Source organism: Chenopodium quinoa, unplaced genomic scaffold (assembly GCF_001683475.1).
Source record: "Chenopodium quinoa cultivar QQ74 unplaced genomic scaffold, ASM168347v1, whole genome shotgun sequence".
NCBI lineage: Eukaryota > Viridiplantae > Streptophyta > Magnoliopsida > Caryophyllales > Amaranthaceae > Chenopodium > Chenopodium quinoa.
In genome coordinates, this window is record NW_018742541.1 from 551,614 (window position 1) to 573,582 (window position 21,969).

The following is a 21,969-nucleotide window of genomic DNA, read 5'->3' on the forward strand; positions in this document are numbered from 1 at the left end:
GAAGTTTCATTTGATAATGTGCTGACGCTTTCTCAATGTTAAATATATAAAATGAATTGAATGGCAAGCAAAACAGTGAGATTGAGTTATATTTGGATTGTGAGTTATAATAATTTATATTGATGAAAAATTCAAGATTTAATATGTTTTGATTTTTTTTATATAAAGGAGTAATGGCTGATCAGAAGTTCACCAGAATAATTTACATATTATTGTCAACTATCAAGTGATCAGAAGCTCACCAAATACACTATTTAAGTCTTTAAAGATCCAGAAGATCATCACCTACTAGAATTATGAGCAAGTGATTTATGCTTGTATAACAATTCTTTTGATTGAGGCTATTATATGTCAGCACATATGAAATAGGAGAAGAAAGAAAAACATACAACTGCACAACATATGTCTCCCCATTGACATTGATCTCCAAAAGAGAAAAGATTATTGAAATTTAATAATAAATATACATGAAATATAAAGTTAATGAATAAATGATTCTTCATCGAAATTGTTCTCCAGAAGAGTTAAATTTTGATTGTGATCCTCCTAATGAAATGACTTTTAATGCAAATTTATATAACTAAGTTGGTATAGAATTAGACGCCCCTATAAAAGTGATATTTTACCAACTTAGGAGGAGAAGAAATAACAAAAGTTGGGAAAATCGAAAAAAAAAAATTAAATATATAAAGAATATTTATGTTCCCTATAATGGTAGTTTGAAAAGTTATATATATGCCAACTTTTGTATATATATTATCAAGATATGTTGCACATTTATGATTTGATTTGTATTCAGTTATGACTCATGTTGCATAGCGTTGAAGATACATTTTGGTCATATTAGTTATGTGTATATATTGAGATGAAATCTTGCCAATTGTACTTGAATCACTATACTTGAAGTGTAGGTTGTATATGATCGGTTCCAAAATAAAGATATGTTTAATAGATATGATATTTGGCAAGATAGTGCAGTTGACACTAAAGTGTAATAGTATATAAATACCATAGTGTATGAAATACCCTAAAAGTGGTATAGATATCTGAATTATTATAATAGATGGCCCATGATGTAAGAAAAGTTATGATAGTACCAATGAGAAATGTATTCAGATTTCATAGTAAAATAGCATGCAGAATGTAAGTTAAAGGAATTTTATGATACTTGTACATAATGGAACCGATGAATAATATGCATATGCATAATAGAGTGGACTAGTGAATAAGGGATCTGAAATATATGTCCATTTTGATGTCGACATAATGATAATAATCATAAGTTTATCATGGACCAGAAGTCTAATGAAATGTGGATTTTTAAATCCACATTGTACATTGTCTTGCATCATTTTGAGTTTTATATTCATGTGCATGTGAGTCATAAGTTAATGGTTTATTGCATATGTAGGAAGTTAGATGCATTACTCATTGTATAATTTGTTTAATATGGTATTATGTTTTATATATCTCATATTGCATGGATTAATTTCTTACAATGGTTGTGGTGTATGTGAATGTTCATTCAAAGTATAGTAAGACATATTTACAACTTTGATGAAAAATTAGAAAGAGATATTTATATTCCAATGGGTTTATAATTGTAATGAAATTATTGATGACACTTATTTAATAACATGTTATGAATCATGTAAAGGGAGTTCCTGAAGAACTTATATACGACGTATTAAATGCCCAACCCTATAAATTTTTATGTTTTGAATATTGCAATTATTATCAAACTCTTGAAAAATCTATGTATCTACATTATTGACCTCTCAACCTGAAGTTTGAGCATATGAGAGTTAGTAAGATTTACTATTTGTATTTACAAGAGAGCTATCATGTCAATCATGAAACATCTAAATAATATCAATGGAATACTTATGCGCGGGAATGTTTTCTTATGGTCTAGAAAAACCATGTTCAATGTATATAATTACATATGTTATATTATAATTCATATGAGATTGAAGAATGACATTAATAATATCAAGTTTGTCATCAAATTATTATTAATGAATGTTAAATCAAATAATGATCATCAATATTTATTATTAACGACTTCTAGAAGAAGTCATAACCGCATGAGTTTAACCTTTTTAATCAACTATTAAATAGAGATTTGGAATGGTGATATTAGAGATAAACACATATATGGTGAAATGAAGACACTTTACATGTCCACGTGAAGACTTGAAGATGCAATTTCAATTTAGAAGGATCGAAGATCAACAAGTGATATTTTACCAACTTATTAGAAGATATACAACATATTGGATTCATTGCCGCTGCGACACTAAAAGATCTCAAGTTATGTATTCATCAGGGGAAGAAAATACGCGCTGCACTCTTTTTCCCTTGACCATGGTTTTGTCCCACATTGGGTTTTCCTGGTAAGGTTTTTAATGAGGCAGCATCTCGAGCGCATTACGAAGAATGTCGTACTCTTTTTCCTTAATTAGGTTTTTATCCCACACGGTTTTTCCTAATAAGATTTTAACGAGGCACAGTCTTCGATAATGGACATCCAATGGGGAGTGTTATGAAATATCGTGTGGATGACCATTATGCTCTTTATATCATTCTGGAATATTCTAGATATATGGTTTATTCTTATCTAAACATATTTGTGGATGTCCATCTTGTATCACTCTAGAATTTTCTAGAGTTTAGGGTTTATGATTCTCCAAGCAAATCAATTGTGTATATATATATATATATATATATATATATATATATACCTGATAGGTTGTCGTACACCTGTCAAAAATAAATTCCTAACAAAACCAACTAACAATGTAGTAGGGTAAGTAGGGTCGAATCCACAGAGAGATGGCTATTCAATCTAGCTTTCAAGGTATGGAGAAACTAAACAATGTCGCGAAATTGGGATGAAAATATAGTCTAAATTAAAAGAGGGAAAAAATAATTAATAAAAAGACTTAGGGTTGTGGTTCACCATGCTTCTAATTCTATATCTATCAAATATCAATAACAATTCAATCAATCAATCTTCTAGAGCAATTGCTAAGCCTACGGTCGGGTCTTAACGCTCTCAATTCAACATATGCAGTACGGTCGCTAACATAATCAGAATTGCTAATTGTAGGGAAGCCTCTAAAAGTAAGATCTTTCGATTCAAACTCTTATCAACAATAATTAATCAAACAATTGATCAGGTTGCACGATTAACAATAAAACACTATCAATTAGAGATATTAATAATCAAATCATAAATAATATCAATCAAGAATTAAAGTATAAACATGGATTCCCAAACCCTAGAAATTAAACTACTCAAACATGAAAGAAATAATTAAAGCTAAATCTAATAAAGAAAGCATAATTAAAATAAAGAAATAAAATTACCTCAATGAATAAAATTAATAAACTCAAGAACAATCCATGGTGAATCCATGGAGTTGCCCATGAGAAAATTAGGGCTAGAGAGAAAACTACAACAAACGTAAAATAAAAAGTATAAAAAGGCATAAGGGAAAAATAATATCCCTTGAAGTATTTATATTATCCTAAAACTAATCTAAAAATAAATAAAGAAAAGAAATAAGAAAATAATAAATACAAAAGTTGCAATGCTATTGGATGATAAAAGATGACGTGGCACGAATAAGATCGATAGATCAAGGGACCAGTGAAGATGTATGTGCAGCGACGAAGCCTCGTGGTCGTGGGCTGCGTTGCTGCTCGTCAGAACCTGCGGGCGCAGGTCAGCCCCGCGGCCTGGCAGTGCGCTGGGAAGTCGAGTGGGCGCGGGGTTTGGTCGCAGGGTAGATAGCACGGATTAAAACGACCATAACTTCTGTTCTAGAAGGCTTCTTTGGGCGTGTGACCTATCATTGGAAAGCTCTTTAAGTCTAGTGTCCAACGCAATTTAAATCTCATCAATCCGATCTGTAGAACTTGAGTTATGATCAAAAGAGTGGACAAAGGTCATTTTTGCCACTTTGTAAAACATCGTTTTTCTTCGTTTCTAACTCAAATTCAATTCTGAAAAAGTGCATAACAACCCTTGTGGATTATATATTCATTCCTCATGCATGTTAATCTTGTTGTGGGTAAAAATATCCCGTATACATGAACCAATCCCATAGTGACACGTGGCCCAGTTATAGGGCGACACGTGTCACCACGAGAAGATGCCACGTAATTCAGAGCCCTTAAAGCCGCAGGCCAGTCTCGTCGCGACACGTGGCCCAGTCAGAGGGTGACACGTGTCGTCACGAGAAGATGCCATGTGTCAAGGACATTTGTTCCCTTAACAATCAACATGCCAGAAAACCCTAGCAACGTCAGGGCCCAAATCCCGAGAGATAACAATGGAAGCCGCAAAACGGCGCCCCCAGAGTAGCACGTGGCATTCGCTGATTGCACAGCCAATCACATCACGCAAATCTAGGGTATAAACCCTAGAGAGGGGCATGAGTCCCACCCCTATAAATACCCCAATCATTTATGATGGGAGGGGGATTCAGACAATTGAAAACAACAGAACATTAAATAGCTTCAACTTCTCTCTACTTTCTCTCTCTAGCCTTTTCCGTTCTAATCACTGACTTGATCGTCAGAGACGAATATTCTGTTGATCGGAATATTCGTTGTTTTGCAGGTGGGACCGACTCATTGCCAGAAGAGCGTGATTAGTATCCCAGGAAATCCAAAAAACACCCGAAACATTTGGCGCCGTCTGTGGGGATACTCGTACGTTATGGCAATAGATAGTTAGACACCTCATCCAGGCGAGGATGGACATGTAGAGGATTTAATCCTACGATCCGTACTAGCGATCCTCTGATAGCCACATTTGAAGAAGCTGATGACCCTCCTGTTACCGCTGCCTCTCTTAAGGCCGCGCTTAACAAACTCAGAAAAGAAATTGAAAATGGAGCCTCTACCTCTAGGCAGCCGCCCAGGAGAGAGGAGCAGAGGGCTCCAAAGAAGACGCACAGCAAAGCGGTCCATGCAACGGACGTTGGAAACACTCCTTTTCGAAGGCCGACCGGAAAGTCCTCGAGGGTGACACGGACTAATTTCTCTGACTTGCTGGAGAAAACGCAGTCAGCTGGGGGAGGGGTAGACAACCTCGAAGAGAGGAGCCTGAGCCGTCCAGACGATGGAAGGACGCAAGAGATTACCTTCGGCATAAGCAGCGGGAGCGCGCCGCCTACTCGGACACGGCCTCAACCCCAACTATGCCGGATGATTTTTCACATCATTCTCTTTCCCAGCATACCAACACGGCCATCTCCAGCGGAATTCAGGCGGTCCGCACCCCAACTCCTATTCCAGTCTTTCATGCTCCAACTCCCATTATAGCCCAATCACTGCAATATCAGCCTCCTCAGGGGTTCAATGGCTTGATGCAGCCGAACCCCCAGGCATATGGACAATATGGACCATACGGACATGTGTACGGACAGGCTCCCTATCTGGCTGGACCGTCCGTGCAACCGCAACCCATCGATTGGCAGATGCGCCTACTTACTCTGGGAGATAAGCCGCCCCCGTTTTCGCAAGATATCTTAAATGCCTCTCAGCCACCAAAGGTGAAGAGTGTACTTGTGGGAGCCTATGATGGCACGGGCAACCCAGAAGAGCACATCACCTCGTACTGGAACCTGATGTACTTGCAAAGCGTAGATGATGCTACTTGGTGCAAATGTTTCCCGGCCACTCTGAAAGGTGTGGCGCAGGATTGGTTCAACAGTTTACCGGACGGATGTATCAATTGTTTTACTACTCTTAGTTTGATGTTCGTGGGAAATTTTTCATACAATATACCGCCTCGAAAGACTTGTCTTAACTTGGCGACAATCGTCCAAGGAAAAACTGAGGGCTTAAGCTCGTACGTCCAGCGATTTAACCAAGAAAAAACCCAAATTCATAATCTGCCGGACGAAATGGCTTACTCTGAATTTCTCCGGGGATTAAGGCACAATGGTTTTAAATTTGACTTGGTAAGGAAAAAGATTCGGACATACGCAGGTGTTCTGCGGGAAGCCGAAGCTTACATTGAGGCGACGGACTTTTGTTCGCTCACAAAAACAGAAGCGCTGGTCAAGGGGGCTGAGAAAAAATCTCCTCTGCAAGACTCGGCCGACCAAAAGAAAGAAGGAAAAAAGAGAAAGGAAGTCTGGGTGGCTGACGCCCAGTCACAGAAGTCCAAGAAGGTCAAGGCGTACGAGCCTCAGTTTGAATTCAACAAGGATTGTTATTCTATCTTGATGGAAATCAAGGATAAGTTTGAGTTTGAGAAGCCACAGCCGCTGAGAGGCCCGACTCAGTATAGGAACAAGAACAAGTATTGTCATTACCACAAGGACGTGGGACATGACACAAATAATTGTATCAACTTGAAGAGATTGCTGGACAAGTTAGCCGAGAAGGACATGCTGAATTCATATGTGATGAAGTCCAAATTCACTTACACACGAACAAACAACACGTCCGAGCAAAGACAGAAGAATGATAAGAACAAAGATAAAGAAGATGATGGCAACATCACTGATTCAGGCTTTGTGGCCGTGATATCAGGAGGATTTGCTTCAGGCGGCCCTACTATGAGGCGGATCAAGCAGGACGCCCGCAACTTGGGTAAAGTAATGAAAATGGATTTAGTGAAGGCCGAACCTTTCCCCGAAGTAGTCATCAGTGAAGCTGATCGGGGGGAGGTCAAATCCTTGCACAATGATCCCATGGTATTCATTACGAAGATAGCCAACTTGAAGGTCGGACGAATATTAATTGACACGGGTAGCTCGGCTGATATCATCAGCCTGGCCGCCTTGAAAAATCTAAGCTTCCCAGAGGATGCTCTCCAGGACATCACTCACCCGTTGGTTGGATTTGGGGGGAATGTCATCCACCCAGTGGGACGGATTGACTTACCTGTCCGATTCGGGCAAAAAGGGGAAGGAAGAGATATGGTTGTCCGCTTCTTGGTTGTGAAAGAACTGACTGGATATAATGTCATACTCGGACGTAATACACTGAATGCAGCAAAAGCAGTCATTGTGCCTCATCTAATGCTGCTAAAGTTTGAGAGGAAGGACGGGAAAATAGGCACGATCCAAGGAAGTCAGAAGATGGCAAAAGAATGTAATCAGTTGGCTGTTAAGCCCACAACGCGTGGACCAAAATCGTCCGAGCCAAAAGAAGAAGGAACCTCACTCCCAACACAGCAGGTCGGCCAGAAGCGTAAGACGACCAAGATAGAGCAAGCATAGCAGCTAATGACTGTTGGTCGGCCGGTCGAGTTACGACCATAGCCGGCCGGCAGTCACCAGGATATAGTGCTCGACCCCGATCAACCAAGTCGGACGGTTAGTGTAGGCACTATAGCTGTGGGTGTGCTTGGGGATGAGTTAATTCAATTGTTAAGAGAGTTAAAAGATGTATTTGCATTTGATGTTGGCGAGATGCCAGGTATAAGCCCTAACCTGGCCGTGCACAAATTGGCTGTAAACCCGGCCGTTAAACATGTCCGCCAGAAGAAAAGGAATCATGGAGAGGAGAGGAATCAGGCGGCCGCAGCAGAAGTCAAGAAGTTTCTGGACGCCAGTTTCATTCGGCAATGTTATTACCCAGAATGGGTGGCCAATGCGGTCCTTGTGAAGAAGCCAAATGGAACTTGGAGAATGTGTGTGGATTACACCGATCTAAACAAGGCATGCCCTAAGGATAGCTTTCCCTTGCCCAAAATCGACCGCCTGGTTGATTCGACGGTCGGGCATGCCCTGATGAGTTTTATGGACGCATACTCCGGATTTCATCAAATTCCATTATGGGAAGAAGACCAGGAGAAAACAACGTTCGTGACTGAGCAGGGGTTATATTGTTACAAAGTTATGCCATTCGGCCTTAAGAATGCCCCAGCTACCTTTCAACGACTTGTTAATACAGTCTTCAGAGATCAGCTCGGCCGGAATATGGAGGCGTACATTGATGACATGATTGTCAAGTCAAAAGAGTCGGCCGACAATTTGAAGGATCTACGAGAAACTTTCACCAAACTCAGGCGGCATAAGAAGATGCTAAATCCAAAGAAATGTGTCTTTGGTGTTGAGTCCGGTAAATTTCTCGGATTTTTAATTGATTAACGTGGAATTGAGGCCAACCCTGAAAAAATCCAAGCTGTTATGGACATGAAGTCACCAAGGACAATTAAAGAAGTCCAAAGATTGACCGACTGTTTAGCAGCACTTGGTAGATTTCTGTCAAGATCATGGGACAAGTGCCGTTATTTCTTCCAAACCATAAAAAAGAAATCCATGTTTTGAGTGGACAGAGGAGGCCGAGGAAGCATTCGTACAGCTAAAAGGCCATCTACATACATTGCCTTGGCTTGTCAGTCCACTTAAGAGCGAGAAGCTATTTATTTATCTTGCCATCTCAGAACACTCCTTAAGTGTCGTCCTACTTGCTGAACGGGACGGTCGCCAGATCCCTGTCTACTTTATCAGCCACGTACTTCATAACGCCGAGTTAAGGTATCCCCCTATTGAAAAATTTGGCTTGGCATTATACATGGTGTCAAAAAAGCTGCGGCCATACTTCTTGGCACATTCAATTGTGGTCTACACAGACCAACCTCTGAAGAAGCCATTTACAACTTTAGAGGCAAGCGGCCGTATGCTTAAATGGGACTTGGAAATGAGAGGCTTTGACATTGCATTTGAGCCAAGAAAAGCAATTAAGGGCCAAGCCTTTGCTGATTTTTTAGCTGAAATGACTCGACCGGATCTTCAGACGGCCGTCGATCAGATCTGGAAAGTGTTCGTGGATGGTAGTGCGACAGCTACTGGCTGTGGTGCAGGTGTTATATGTCAGTCTCATGAGGGAGACAAGTTTGAATATGCTCTGAGATTCCAGTTTCAAGCCTCTATTAATGAGGCCGAGTACAAAGCCCTCTTGGCCGGCCTTAGAATGTGTAAGGCGGCAGGAGCGACAAAAATTGATGTATGTTCGGACTCCCTACTTGTAGTCGGCCAGGTGAATGGAGACTTTGAGGCGAGGGAGCCGGCCATGATAAAGTACTTGAAGATTGTAAAAGAGGAGGCCGAGAGCCTAGATCATTTTACTCTACAGCAGGTCCCTCGTTCGTCCAATCATCAGGCGGACGCACTCTCTAAGTTAACATCCTCAACATCATGTGATACTCCCAGTTCAGTGTTTTGGGAAGTGAAAGAAAAGAGGAGTATTGACGCTGAAACAGTACACGCCATTGATAGAAGCTCCACTTGGATGGACGGGATCATATCTTACCTAAAGGATGGATTATTCCCGGCCGATCCTAAAGAGAGTTGGCTGATGAAAAAGAGAGCGGCCTGGTTTGAAATTAAGCAAGGAGAGTTGTTCAAAAAGGCATTTGTAAGGCCGTACCTGAAATGCATCACTCCTGAGAGAGGGCATGATGTCTTAGATGATCTTCACTAGGGGCAGTGTGGTTCTCACATTGGAGGACGCGCTTTGGCTGAAAAGGCTGCCCGCCTAGGTTACTACTGGCCGAGCTTAAAGTCGGACGCAATGGAAATGGTAAAGAAGTGTGACAAGTGCCAGAGGTTCGCAACATTAATTCACCGGCCCGCCAACAATATTTCGGCCATCAGCAGTCCGTTCCCCTTTGCCAAATGGGGGATGGACATTTTAGGTCCGTACACACCAGCGTCCGGCTAGAGGCGATATGTGTTTGTAGCAGTAGACTACTTCAAAAAATGGGTAGAGGCCGAGGCCGTCCGGGGCATCAAATGGACGGATGTTTCAGCTTTCATATGGAAGAGTATCATTACACGCTTTGGCGTTCCACAGCCTATGGTGTTTGACAACGGACCTCACTTTGAAACGCCTCAACTAAAAGAATGGTTGGAAGACCAAGGCATAGCTCATTGCTTTGCTTCAGTCGGCCGTCCACAAGCAAATGGTCAGGTAGAGGCATACAACAAATTGATCTCCAATGGAATTAAGCGCAAGCTTGAAAGATCAGGCGACTTATGGGCTGACGAGTTAGTTAATGTGCTGTGGTCCATACGAACCACGGCCAAGAGTTCCACAGGAGAAACTCCCTTCTTCTTAGTCTATGGTGCCGAGGTGGACCTTCCAATTGAAATGTATGAGCCCACCCTTAGGGTAATGCTATATGATGAAGCGGCCAATTGGGAAGCCATAAAGACTGCCCTAGATTTCCTTCCTGAAGCTAGGGGCAACGCGACACTTAGACACGAAATCTATCGTCTACGGATGACAAGGGCGTACAATCACCGAGTGTCTAAGCGGCTGTAGACACCCATTTGTGTCTCCCCAAAACCAAACCCAGTAATGAGTACCTTTCACGTCGAATCATAATCGAATGAAATGAAAGTATGGAAAGGTCTAGTGTTGCGGAAAGTTTTAATTTCTTTTCTTTTCGCTCTGTTTTTGAAAACTTTATTTTAAGAAAGCAGCCAATCCAGTTGGGTTGGTCCATGATATGGGTCCAATAGTAGTTTAGTTGCATGGGGCTTGCAAAGACCTTTCCAATGATATATTATAAGCCCAATTCCGATGAATATTGAGGAAGTTATGACCAATTTACCAAACTAGGCCCGGTTTGAGCCTTATGTGCGGCCCAATGATCTAGGGGAGGGCCTAATATGCTTTATCATTCCTAATGCAATTAGGAATGGTTTTAGTCTTCTAGAATCTTCTAGAAGGTTCTTTTCATTCCTAATTCAATTAGCATTGATAAGTTGACTTTGTTGACTTTTCAGAGTTTTAATCAAAATCAAATAGCATTTTCGAAGGAATTATATTATTTTATCCTCCACTACGGTAAATTTATCGGATTTTCGAAAACGCGTTAAAATCAAGACTGGCGTCCAACCCCAGGCCTTGGCGCCTGGAACCAGGCCTTGGCGCCAGACGCTAGCCATTGGCGCCTGACGCTAGCCGTAGGTGCCTGGCGCCAGCTAGCCAGGGTTGGCGCCAACCTTGTTTTGCGTGCGTCAGACTCTGTTTTGTTAATTTTATCTTTTTTGGCTGATTTTCTCTATAAATAAGGTATTAAAACTCCGTTTTCGATAATGAGATTTCATCAATTCTTATTTCAATTCACCAATTATCCTCATTCACAAGTTTCATCTCTTTCATCTTTCTTTCTTTCTTCTTCTAAACTTTGTGCTTTCATACAAAATTCCGCATTCACAAGAGCTAGAAACACCTAGCCATATTCAAAGTTGCCTTCGCCCTAGACGTGAAAGGTTTTAATTTCTGAGGGTTTGGTCCCAAATCTCTCTTTCAATTATTTAATTTAATTGCTTTGATTATTATTTTCCTTGAAGTTACTAACGTGTGTATTTTGTTATTAGAAAGAGGTACGAAGCGTCAAAGTAAGTACTTTAATGGTTTAATTGATATTATGATGTAGAAATCATGCTTAGATTGTTATTTTGATTCCTAGTATCATGTCTAGGGTAACTTTAATATTAAGTATGATTAAAAGTACGATGCTTCCTATGTTCTTCCTAATATTTATGATTGTTAGTATCATGTTAGGGTTAAAGATTTGATTTTTATTACTTAGTGACATGCTAGGGTTTGTTATTAATCTTGTTAGTATCATGCCTAGGATCTTGCTTTTATTATGCTTTAATATTAACATGAACATGATTGTGATTATAATTGTTATAATTTATGATGATTATGAATATTATTATTATTATTATTTTGATAGCGATTATAATTATTGTTATGATTATTTATTCTTTGTCGCTTGATTTATATTTATTGCTTGATCACCTTTATGCATGTTAAAGGGAATTTGTACTTGTAATCACGCTTAATAAGATAATTAATAATCTTGTTAGGTTAACTGTGATTATAATTCAAGTGATCGCCAATAATAGATTTGTTTGTGCATTAATATTCAACCAACATAGATTAAACAGGTTTAGGGTTAATCTAATGATTGCATGTTAATTAAAAAGCGCACATGAATACGATCAGAATAAAGTAGAGGCCTATTATTAGGGCAGGTTCAATCTCTTTTAGGTTGGATTTGTACCATCATCCCCGAACCCTTATTTGGTTCTAGACCTTATGGAGTTGACGATCTCTTGGATCGTTAAGGGGTGTAACCTTCACCTCGTGAACGGTTTATAAGTTCCTTAAAAAACTTGTTGGCGACTCTTTTGCTCTATCTTCTTCCTTTTGGACGCCACCGTACTTTAGTGTATGATCACAGTGGGGTTTAAGCTAGTGGGATTTAAAGGCTTAAAATTATTCCCTACAGTTTTTGGCGACTCCACTGGGGAGGATTTCTATTTTAATTCCTGAATTTGTTTCGGCAATGATTTAGAATGAGTGGATGAGACTCGAAAAGTTCTAAGTATTTCATGTGCGTAATTTTGATTAACATTATTGTCATATGCATAAAAAGGATCTCATTGGAAAGACCATCCGTAATGAGTAAAAAACATAGGATTTTACACGTAGGAAATTTGAGGAATGTCCTTCACAACTAGGACTGAAATAACACCGCGCGAAACCGAAAGATTTTATCGAGCACAGAAAGCTGCTGAGGCATGTGGGAAGTAGCGTCAGGAGCCAGAGCTTGGCGCCAGCATTTTAGTCGTAGCGCCAGACGCCAGTATTGGCGCCAGGCGCTACAGTTAAAAGCTGGCGCCAGTCTCTGATTGCTGGCGCCAATTTCCCCCAATACCGAGCCATAGATATGCGTTCTAATTTCGACCGGTTTTTCGTATTTTTTGCTCGATCCTACTTCCTGATTGAATTTTTCCTCACTTTTCTGAAACCCATATGTGTTCTACATATGGACATAACCCTCTGGGAATTCATGCTCCATCTACCCGATTGAACGCTCCGTGCAACAAAGGGTACATCCGAGATTGTTGAATTCACCAAACCATGGAAGCGAGTTTTTTCTAAAACTCGCGGTGTCCCATCCACTCGCGCCAACCCTTCACGGTTAGGCTTCCGCGCGGTGCATCCGGAAAATTAACCATGGACCCTCTTTGACTAAACCATATCCCGAACTTTAGAGAACTAGAGCCATGGTTAGGTTGTGAACTCATTGCATCATATTGTGCCTACTTGACTTATTGTGCATTATTTGTTGTGCATATATATTCTATGTTTCTCTTAACAGTTTGTTGATTTGTGTTGAGAATAAATAAATTAATGACTTAAAGAACTTTGCCTAATTAATTAATTAATTAATTAATTAATTTGAGTCAATAAAGTCTAATTTTTCAATTGGAATTGACCTAGCACGACTTTAGGCATACCCCAGTTGACTAATAATACCGAAAACAGTCCCAGACCGAAGCTCCACTATTGGCGCCTAGGTCTGAGCTGTAGCGCCACACTATGGTGTGTAGCGCCTGGCGACAGCTATGTTGTCTGGCGCCAAGCTCCACATGGGGGGTGCCTAATGCTTTTTTTTCTACTAGTGTGTGACGCCAGTCCTGTCGCTTGGCCGACAGTTCGGATTATTGGTCGAGTCATCACCTAGGGTCTAATTAACCATTTTGCTAATTAATTCGGTTAATTTTCGCTGTCATTAACACCTTGTCAAGTCATTAATTGAGTCTTGGTCACATAGTCTAGCCACATGGTCATGACATGAGTCTTAATATGTCACCTACACTCACTAATCTTAGCACACACTTTGAATACACATCACCATGACCATGTCGTAGGTCCATGCATGAGTCGGTCTTTCCGTCATTTGAGTTGGGGGGTACATTCTATTCCTAATTCTTCATATCCCTCCATCTAAATCTTCTTTCAGATTTTATTCCAATTTTTCTTCATTTCCTCCATCCATTGCATGTTGAATAAAGTTTGAGTCAATAATTAACAATAAGTATCCCCAAATTCCTTTTCCACAGTACTTGGCCGAGGAGAGAAGGGCGATTAATCAAGAACAACCTCTTTATTCAAGTCTCGTTTTTTGATAAACCGATTCGCCAAAGGAGGAAGGCTAAGAAGATAATGGCAACTCAAGAAGAAGTCAATGATCTTAAGAACCAATTGGCTACTGTGACTGAGACACTGAAACTTCTCGCACTTAGGGTCGATGACCCCGTAAAGCAACAACAGATGAACCTCATGCAAGAGAGTCTCAGCAAGCTATCTAGTGGCTATAAATTCCAGGGCATGAGTTCACAAGGGGTCTTGCTGGACAAGAAACTTCTTCCACATAAGTTCAACGCCACTGACATCCCAAAATTCAAGGCAACAAATAACCCTTACTTCCATTTTTTAGAGCTTTCGAAACAATAATGAACATTAAGGGTATCGATAAGAAGGTTTTTCCCTCTCTGTTCCCACTATCTCTTGAAACTGTTTGCCAACAATGGTTTTTCTCCCTTGACAAGGAAAAAACCTCTAACTGGGAATCAATAGTGAACACTTTCGTTGATAGGTACAAGTGCAATATCCAAGTTGAAACCGACCATAGAAAACTTGAGATGCGAAGACAAAAAGAGAATGAAGGCTTTACTTCTTTCTTTAATAAGTGGAGGGAAACTTCCGCCAAGATGATTGAGGTCCCCACTGAAAAAGAATCCGTGAGAATGTTTATCAAGAATCTCCAAGAAAAGTATTCAAAGCACTTAAAATATCAACACAACTTGAATACTTTCAAGGCCGTCTATGACATAGGTATCGAGATCGAAGATGACCTCGCAAAGAAAAAGGCTACTAACAATAGCAATCACGGTGGCTGGAAAGGAAAGAAGAGCGACAATCCTTCTTCTTCCAAAAACGCCCACTCTAGTAATAATGTTAGTACCTTTGACCATAATGATGTCTTAGCCATGGAAAATCAAGGATCTAAAAGGAAACCCAAGCGAGAGTTCACATCCATTGGAATGACCTACGATGCTGCTTTCGATCGTCTCTATGATCGAGGATTAATCAAACCTATTGGCCCTACCGAGGATCCAACACCAGAAAATCGATCTTCGAGATGGAATCCAAATTCCTATTGCAAGTACCATCGAGGAAACGGTCATACCACTGATGAATGCTACAGGTTTTAAAATCTCATTCAAGACCTCATAGAAGCAAACAAGGTCCCATTGCCTCTAGCTAGCGAGAAGACTGGGTGATGATGAAGCAAATGACACAAGACAAGAGGCGAGTTGCAACGACAAGATTTCATGGCCTCTTTTTCTATTTCTTTTTTCATTTTTTTTCCTTTCCCCAATAAGTCTAGCATAGGCACCTTTTCCTTTCCTTAGATTAATTTTGTAGATTCTTTATTTTCTTTTAATAAAATGAGCATTTATTTTCTTGCATATGATCATTGCATTAATATTGCATCAAAAAAAATAAAAAAAAATGTTGAATTAAGCACAAGGTATACCAATGATTTAAGGAAACCCTTGTAGCCACATCATATCTCATTTCACCCTTCAATTATACATCCTTTTTTCATAAACCACTCTGAGCCTCGTCTAACGATAAACCTTTCTTTTTTTCAACCCACATCTATCTAACCTTGGGATAGGATGGTGTGCAGCTTATGCAATTTTCAAAGAACAAAGCTTGAGTGATTTGACTAATTCAAAAGATAGAAAAAGCAAAAAATAAATAAAAGTGTACGAAAGGGCAAGTGTTCCAATGTCTTTGATATGAAAATATCTTCGATAAGAACACGTCTCAGATTGCGTCTCTTATCGAGTGCTCGGTACCGTGCCTGAGAAACATGAATGCCATGTGATTGATAGACCGCATGATCGGGATTTCCCACACTTATTAAAATAAAATAAATGCTAAAGCAAAAGAAAGAGCTAAAAAAAAGAGTAGAAAACTTCAAGCATGAAAATACAAATATTCAAAAGCAATATTGCACACCTTGGGGGCTTATCTAGGGTCTTGAGCCTTTATCCCCTTCTACTTTAAACCTTTAGCCTAACCACGTTACAACCCTTAAAAAGACCTTTTTGAGGTATACACACTTGTGCGAGGTTTGGCTAGAGCTACGTTCGGCCTGATTCCTAACGGATACGTAGGCAACCTCACATCGAGGTGCGGCCGTAATAAAAATGCATTCATATTCACATTCACACACTTACACCATGATCATATCAAGGGATCCCCTGTGCTCATCCCTATTCATTTAGAGCTAGACTTGGGGGCTTGATCCCTACATCATTAGCTTACCTAGCCTAAGAGTCACCACCATTTGACTCTTTTCAATAATATATTTTTCCACACACTTAGCTCTTGCGGCCTAACTTTAGTGTCACTATCACACAAATCACGCATACATGACCAAATATATTTCCCTTAGGAACCCTTTGTCATGAAATCTTAACGCTGAAGCATGCTTCGACAAAATCACTCATAATTGTCATTGCATCACGAAGTATGAAGTGCTTAGCCTCCGTGCCTAAGTTACCCAAATACTTTCATCATGGAGTCATTAGTTGAGATAGCCTAGGATGAATTAATCCTTGAACCTTGAGAGATAGTATCAAACAACATTTGACTAAGCTCATTCAACATGCATCTTCAAACTTTTGATTTTCTTTTTCACGTCTTTCTTTTTCGGGAGAAAGTCGGTACCCTCCACAAAATTGACGGAAAATTTTTACTTTTTTGCATTTTTTCGAGTCGCACGATCACATTACAATGCACACACGAGTCATGTACACATTGAGTCATGTCGTGCCATATCACTTTGATTTGAGTCTAACACATGTGTCATTACACTTCGAGTCGAGTCAACCTCGAGTCAGTCAAACATATCGAGTCAAGTTTATACCTTGAGTCGTGTCAAGTCGATGAGTCAAGCAACATTAAACCTTAGGTCAACCCTAAGATAATAAAAGAAATTGGCAAAGTTCTATAGTCAAAATAATACAGGTGCAACAGAACAGGGAAGACCCTACTCCAGCGCCTGGCGCCACAAATATCTCAGCAACGACAGAGCTCGAAGCCTCTCAGAAAGGTGATTTCGACCTCATGCAGCAATTTCGGGTTCTTTGGTACGCCAGTTAGCTCCTATAAGCAATTTGACATGATTAGTAGTCGGCTCGATTACAATCGTAGTAAGTGATTGACTTGATAAAAAATCGTCTCACTTAGCTTAAGCGCCTAAAACACTGGCTCATTACAATCGGTTCAAAAGCAAGCACTTAAACAACAATATTTCCAAATATGGATTGTCGCGCATTCTTATTAAACGAAAAAATTTTCCAAAAATTGGATTGTCATCCCCAACTAACAATATTTCAAAAAATGGATTGTCGTGCATGTTCTTCAACGACAATTTTTCCAAGATTGGATTGTCATCTCTGGCAAAGTTTCCAAGCGTGGATTGTTGTGCTCCTTCTCTGTTTGGAAAGTTTTTCCAAGTTCGGATTGTCATACATTCATAGATCGCTGGCAAGTTTTCCGAGATTGGATTGTCATACACTCAGTTCCCTATAGCAAAATTTCCCAAAGGATTGTTGTAGGTTTCTATTCATCATAAATATCGGCAAAAGTTCCTCAACGTGGATTGTCATTCATTTCAGTAAGTGGCAAATTTTCCCGAAGTGGATTGTCGATCGACTCTTTTTTGCAAATGTTCCAAGACGCGGATTGTCAATAGTGGCAATATTTTCCCAAAAGGATTGTCGCATAGCGTTGGCAAATTTCCAAGGTGGATTGCTTTCAAGAGTTATATTCCAAGATGAGGATTGTCGATCGTAGCAAAGTTCTTATGAAAGATTGTTACAAAGCATTGGCAACTTTTCCAAAAATTGGATTTTGGCAAATTTTCCGAGGTACGGATTGTCGCTTCATTGTGACAACATTTCCAAGGATGGATTGTTACGTAGCATTGGCAACTTTCCCTAAATCGGATTGTCATACATCATACAAGAGTTGTGTTGGCAACTATTCCCAAAGAAAAGAGCATTGTCATCACAGCAAAAGCACCGACATACTGGTTCACAAGCAGCAAAGTACCGACGTACTGGAATAGCAAACATTAAGAAGCACTGATCTTTTCGAAGACTATCACAGCGGAAATTAGAGTCATATCAAAAAGAAGTTCTTTGTTCAGAGACGAGTGAACATCAAAATAACAAGGTGGCGTTCCCTAGATTGTGGAGAGTTGTCACAAACAACTGAGGATTGTTTCAAGAGAAGAAATCTTCGATGGTATTCCCTTGGACGTGGAATATTATCAATGCGGATGAGGATTGTTTCAAGAGAAATAATCTTCGATGGTATTCCCTTGGACGCGGAATTTTATCATTGCGGAGGAGGATCGTTTCAGGCGAAGCAATCTTCTAATTTGGAAGCAGTTACAGGCGTAGCGGTTTTCAAGCGGGATGGCATTCTCTAGCTTGCAGAAGGTCATCAAAACAGCGACAACATCAATCGGTTACTTTCAGAGACGTGTGCTCGACGGTGCAAGATACACGTTTCTTAACTCTTTTATCTGTTTAACTAACGCTAGTATGCAGGTATCGGCGTTGCAAGAGTGATTTAGGATCGCAGAACATTCTGAATCATTCTACGTCCCTATCGATACTTTGACTTTCGTTTTCGAAACTCGCGTTTCTCCAAACTCAGTCAAAGTGGGGGCTTCTGTAGACACCCATTTGTGTCTCCCCAAAACCAAACCCAGTGATGAGTACCTTTCACGTCGAATCACAATCGACTGAAACGAAAGTGTGGAAAGGTCTAGTCTTGCGGAAAGTTTTAATTTCTTTTCTTTTCGCTCTGTTTTTGAAAACTGTATTTTAAGAAAACAGCAAATCCAGTTTGTTTGGTCCATGATATGGGTCCAATAGTAGTGTAGTTGCATGGGGCTTGCAAAGACCTTTCCAATGATATATTATAAGCCCAATTCCGATGAATATTGAGGAAGTTATGACAAATTTACCAAACTGGGCCCGGTTTGAGCCTTATGTGTGACCCAATGATCTAGGGGAGGGCCTAATATGATTTATCATTCCTAATGCAATTAGGAATGGTTTTAGTCTTCTAGAATATTCTAGAAGGTTCTTTTCATTCCTAATTCAATTAGCATTGACAAGTTGACTTTGTTGACTTTTCAGAGTTTTAATCAAAATCAAATAGCATTTTCGAAGGAATTATATTATTTTATCCTCCAGTACGGTAAATTTATCGGATTTTCGAAAACGCGTTAAAATCAAGACTGGCGTCCAACCCCAGGCCTTGGCGCCAGACGCTAGCCATTGGCGCCTGGCGCTAACCGTTGGTGCCTGGCGCCAGCTAGCCAGGGTTGGCGCCAACCTTGTTTTGCGTGCGTCAGACCCTGTTTTTTTAATTTTACCTTTTTTGGCTGATTTTCTCTATAAATAACGTATTAAAACTCCATTTTCGATAACGAGATTTCATCAATTCTTATTTCAATTCACCAATTCTCCTCATTCACAAGTTTTCATTCATCTCTTTCATCTTTCTTTCTTTCTTCTTCTAAACTTTGTGTTTTCATACAAAATTCTGCATTCACAAGATCTAGAAACACCTAGCCATATTCGAAGTTGCCTTCGCCCTAGACGTGAAAGGTTTTAATTTCTGAGGGTTTGGTCCCAAATCTCTCTTTCAATTATTTAATTTAATTGCTTTGATTATTATTTTCCTTGAAGTTACTAACGTGTGTATTTTGTTATTAGAAAGAGGTACGAAGCGTCAAAGTAAGTACTTTAATGGTTTAATTGATATTATGATGTAGAAATCATGCTTAGATTGTTATTTTGATTCCTAGTATCATGTCTAGGGTAACTTTAATATTAAGTATGATTAAAAGTACGATGCTTCCTATGTTCATCCTAATATTTATGATTGTTAGTATCATGTTAGGGTTAAAGATTTGATTTTTATTACTTAGTGACATGCTAGGGTTTGTTATTAATCTTGTTAGTATCATGCCTAGGATCTTGCTTTTATTATGCTTTAATATTAACATGAACATGATTGTGATTATAATTGTTATAATTTATGATGATTATGAATATTATTATTATTATTATTATTTTGATAGCGATTATAATTATTGTTATGATTATTTATTCTTTGTCGCTTGATTTATATTTATTGCTTGATCACCTTTATGCACGTTAAAGGGAATTTGTACTTGTAATCACGCTTAATAAGATAATTAATAATCTTGTTAGGTTAACTGTGATTATAATTCAAGTGATCGCCAATAATAGATTTGTTTGTGCATTAATATTCAACCAACATAGATTAAACAGGTTTAGGGTTAATCTAATGATTGCATGTTAATTAAAAAGCGCACATGAATACGATCAGAATAAAGTAGAGGCCTATTATTAGGGCAGGTTCAATCTCTTTTAGGTTGGATTTGTACCATCATCCCCGAACCCTTATTTGGTTCTAGACCTTATGGAGTTGACGATCTCTTGGATCGTTAAGGGGTGTAACCTTCACCTCGTGAACGGTTTACAAGTTCCTTAAAAAACTTGTTGGCGACTCTTTTGCTCTATCTTCTTCCCTTTTGGACTCCACCGTACTTTAGTGTATGATCACAGTGGGGTTAAGCTAGTGGGATTTAAAGGCTTGAAATTATTCCCTACAGCGGCCGATGAAGTTGGGAGATCTGGTCCTAAGAAAGATGGAGGCTGTGGCACGAGCAAATGAAGATGGGAAGCTGACCCCAAATTGGGAAGGGCCGTATCGAGTCAGGGAAGAAGTCCGAGATGGGACTTATCGTCTCGAAGCCATGAACAGCCGACCCATTCCATGTACATGGAACGCAGACAATCTGAAGAAATATTATGTTTAAGTACTTAGCTAAAAGCTGTGTATACAGCTAGGTCTGTTGACCGAGCAATGTAAGCCGTATGGCCACAACAATGTAATTTTGACGAATTAATGAAAAGTCAAACATTGTTATAATTATTTTTCCATTTAATTTATGCTTATTTGCACAGTCATAACTTATACAGCCTCGTGAAGTTTGCAAGTAGGTTCCTTGCAACATAGCAAATCGGTCGCAGAACAAAAGTAAATTAAATAAAATAAGAATGGGCAACTTAGTCCCAAGTCATATGAATGCGTCCGCCCTTAATTAAGGCGGACGGAAAAGGTAAGGTACCCTGTGAAACCCATATAATGGGGCAAGGGCATACCTAGGCATTCCAGGCCAGCCGAGCATGAAAATTTTGAGTTGAGATCATACTTGGAATTTTCTGAGTGCGTCCGAGCGATAGTTTCAACGGACAAACTCACATAAAGCCAATTGAACGGCCAATTAACGTGTTGATTCGGTGTACCACCTAGTCCAAGGGTAATCATTATTATGATTTGATTAACTTGGTAGAAGTCATACCACCTAAGGTATAAATTCTACCAAGTCAATCAAACCACCCAAAGTATGGACTAGGAGAACGCCGAATAAAGGGGCATACCCCCCAATTGTACGAAGATACAAAAACGTGAAAAGTACGCGTACGAAAATGCAAAAAACTATGCAAAAACTTGTTAAGTATAAAATGTGCAAAGTATGGAGCAAAATTTGGGAGATGAATTAATAAAAGGACCGCTCAAAAGGCGGTAAAATATCTTACATAAAAACCGCTTGAAAAGGCGGTTGAAAAAGTCAAGAAAAAATATACATAAATGGTTAAAAAGGTAGAAAAATAAAGCTGAAATCATGGGGCGACCGGAGCAGAAGCTGGACTCTAGTCTGGGCCGAGCTCTTGAACGATGGCAGGGGACGCGTCATTAGCAGGCGCCTCCTTGCTCTCAGCCTCACCGTCTTTGCTGGCCGCCACTTCTTCGATTTCCTCCTCCTCTGAGGTAGTTGGCGTGACGTCTAGCTCAGGTGAAGGCTGCCCAGCCTTCTTAGCCTCTTCTCTGAGGCAGACAAAGTTAAGACGCTTGGTGAAGCGTTCCTGATAATAGGCCGCCTTTCCCTCGTCCACCATAAGCTCAAAAGCCTCAAAGAAGTGGCTC

General features: G+C 39.8%; 2 protein-coding genes across 2 annotated transcripts; both read left to right on the forward strand.

The window, feature by feature from the left end:
• Positions 1-5,213: 5,213 nt before the first annotated feature.
• On the forward strand, positions 5,214-7,247 carry LOC110720195. The gene has a single exon (XM_021899204.1). The coding sequence runs from the start codon at positions 5,214-5,216 to the stop codon at positions 7,245-7,247; it is 2,034 nt and encodes a 677-aa protein (XP_021754896.1).
• Positions 7,248-9,831: 2,584 nt separating this feature from the next.
• On the forward strand, positions 9,832-10,299 carry LOC110720196. The gene has a single exon (XM_021899205.1). It carries the CDS (start codon positions 9,832-9,834, stop codon positions 10,297-10,299), a length of 468 nt encoding a protein of 155 aa, XP_021754897.1.
• Positions 10,300-21,969: the final 11,670 nt, after the last annotated feature.